This window comes from Aplysia californica, unplaced genomic scaffold, assembly GCF_000002075.1.
Source record: "Aplysia californica isolate F4 #8 unplaced genomic scaffold, AplCal3.0 scaffold00309, whole genome shotgun sequence".
In the NCBI taxonomy this organism is placed as follows: Eukaryota; Metazoa; Mollusca; class Gastropoda; order Aplysiida; family Aplysiidae; genus Aplysia; species Aplysia californica.
In genome coordinates, this window is record NW_004797579.1 from 139249 (window position 1) to 140904 (window position 1656).

At 39.9% G+C, this 1656-nt stretch overlaps 1 protein-coding gene across 1 annotated transcript; it reads right to left on the bottom strand.

Moving 5' to 3' along the window:
- Positions 1 to 966: 966 nt before the first annotated feature.
- LOC101847506 lies at positions 967 to 1545 on the bottom strand. Its single transcript, XM_005102044.1, has one exon. The coding sequence runs from the start codon at positions 1543 to 1545 to the stop codon at positions 967 to 969; it is 579 nt and encodes a 192-aa protein (XP_005102101.1).
- Between the last annotated feature and the right edge of the window lie 111 nt (positions 1546 to 1656).

Consider the following 1656-nt stretch of genomic DNA (forward strand, 5'->3'; position numbering starts at 1 on the left):
TTTCTGTTCACTCTGTCGAACGCTTTCTCCTGGTCGATAAATACTATATTTAGTTTCCTATTGTGTTCTATTACCCTTTTGCACATTTGTCGTAGGTGTTGCGTCGGTGCATCCTCTTCCCTTTCTAAATCCCATTTGGTCCTCACTCAGAAATGGTTTAACTTTGTGTCTTGTTCGCCATTCCAATATCTTTGCGAACATCTTGCCCACACGGCTTAGCAGTGAAATGCCTCTATACATTCCAAAGTCTCTCTTACTGCCTTTCTTCTTCCAGATTGGTACTATGATCGCTTTTTGCCAGTCACCGGGAACTTTTCTTTCTGTCCATGCTTTCTGGAAGATTTTTGTGAGCCAATTTATTCCAGTTTCACCACATGCGAGGATGATCTCCGTGGTGAGCTCATCTATTTCTGTGCTTCTGTTTTTTGGGCTGGTTTTAACTGCTTGTCTGACCTCTGATGGTAGGATTGTTGGTTCTTTTTCCTCTGGGTGACTGGGTTGGAATTCTTTGTTTGTTTGCTTTTGGGTGGTGTTAAAAAGTTCTGAGAAATATTCCCTCCATCTAGATTTGATGTTGGAGCTGTCAATAATGGGGTTTCCTGTTTTGTCATTAATTATAGCTGTTGGGTCGTACGGTTCTTCTCTGAGCCTCATTAATTTTACACTTCTGTAGAAGTCACGTAGTGATTTATGGCACAGTTCGCTTAGGTGTTCTCCATACTTTGTCCAAGATTCATTTTTTGATGCTCTAACAACTCTTTTGCAGTTCCTTCTTGTTAGTCTATATTGCGTGTAGTCGTTTTCGTCCTGGGATATCATCCATTTCTGAAAAAGTTTCTTCTTTTCTTTGATGGCCTCTTTAACGTTGTCATTCCACCATGGTGTTCCCTTAACGTATCTTCTCCCAACTCTCTTCTTTCCACATACTTTTATCAGTGTTTCTGTTAGTAAGCTTTTAAAGAGAGTTCATGTTTCTTCAACGTTCATAGAACTGGTGTCTCGGTTTTCTAGTCTCTTTGTGATCTCGTCCTCAACTTTCTGCACATTGCCCTCTTCATTGAGTTTTCGTAAATTAATTTTCTCTGAATATATCTTCTGTTTTCGCATGGGTCTTTTTTTCTCTTTACTCATCATCATCACTGGTCGATGATCTGTATCAAATGTGATGTTTGGGATTGATCTTGCATCAGTTGTTTTTGTTCTATGGGCGATTCGTCTTAATATGAAGTCGATCTGTGAGGAAATTTCTAGGTTGTTCCTTCTGTACCACGAGTGAGGTTGACTTGGCCTGTGCTGGTAAAATGTATTTGTGATGTATAATTCATACTCTGCACAGAGAGCTAAAAGTTGTTCCCCATTATAGTTACAATCTGAACTGGTGTCACCGTGTGGTCCAAGGTAGTTTTCCCATGGTGTTCTTCTTGGGCCTACGTGTCCATTGAAGTCTCCCATTATGATTAGTTCTTCCTCATCAGGTACGATGTCTATGGTGTCCGCCAACTTCTGAAAAACATTCTTCTTTATCTTCCCTCGAGTATGTGTCATTGCTAGGGGCATAAACTTGGATGATAGATTCCCTTTTTTTGCACTTTCTGTAGTCTGATTTTCAAGATCCTTTCTGATATTAATTCTTTCTCTATAACTCTTTCTGCTGTG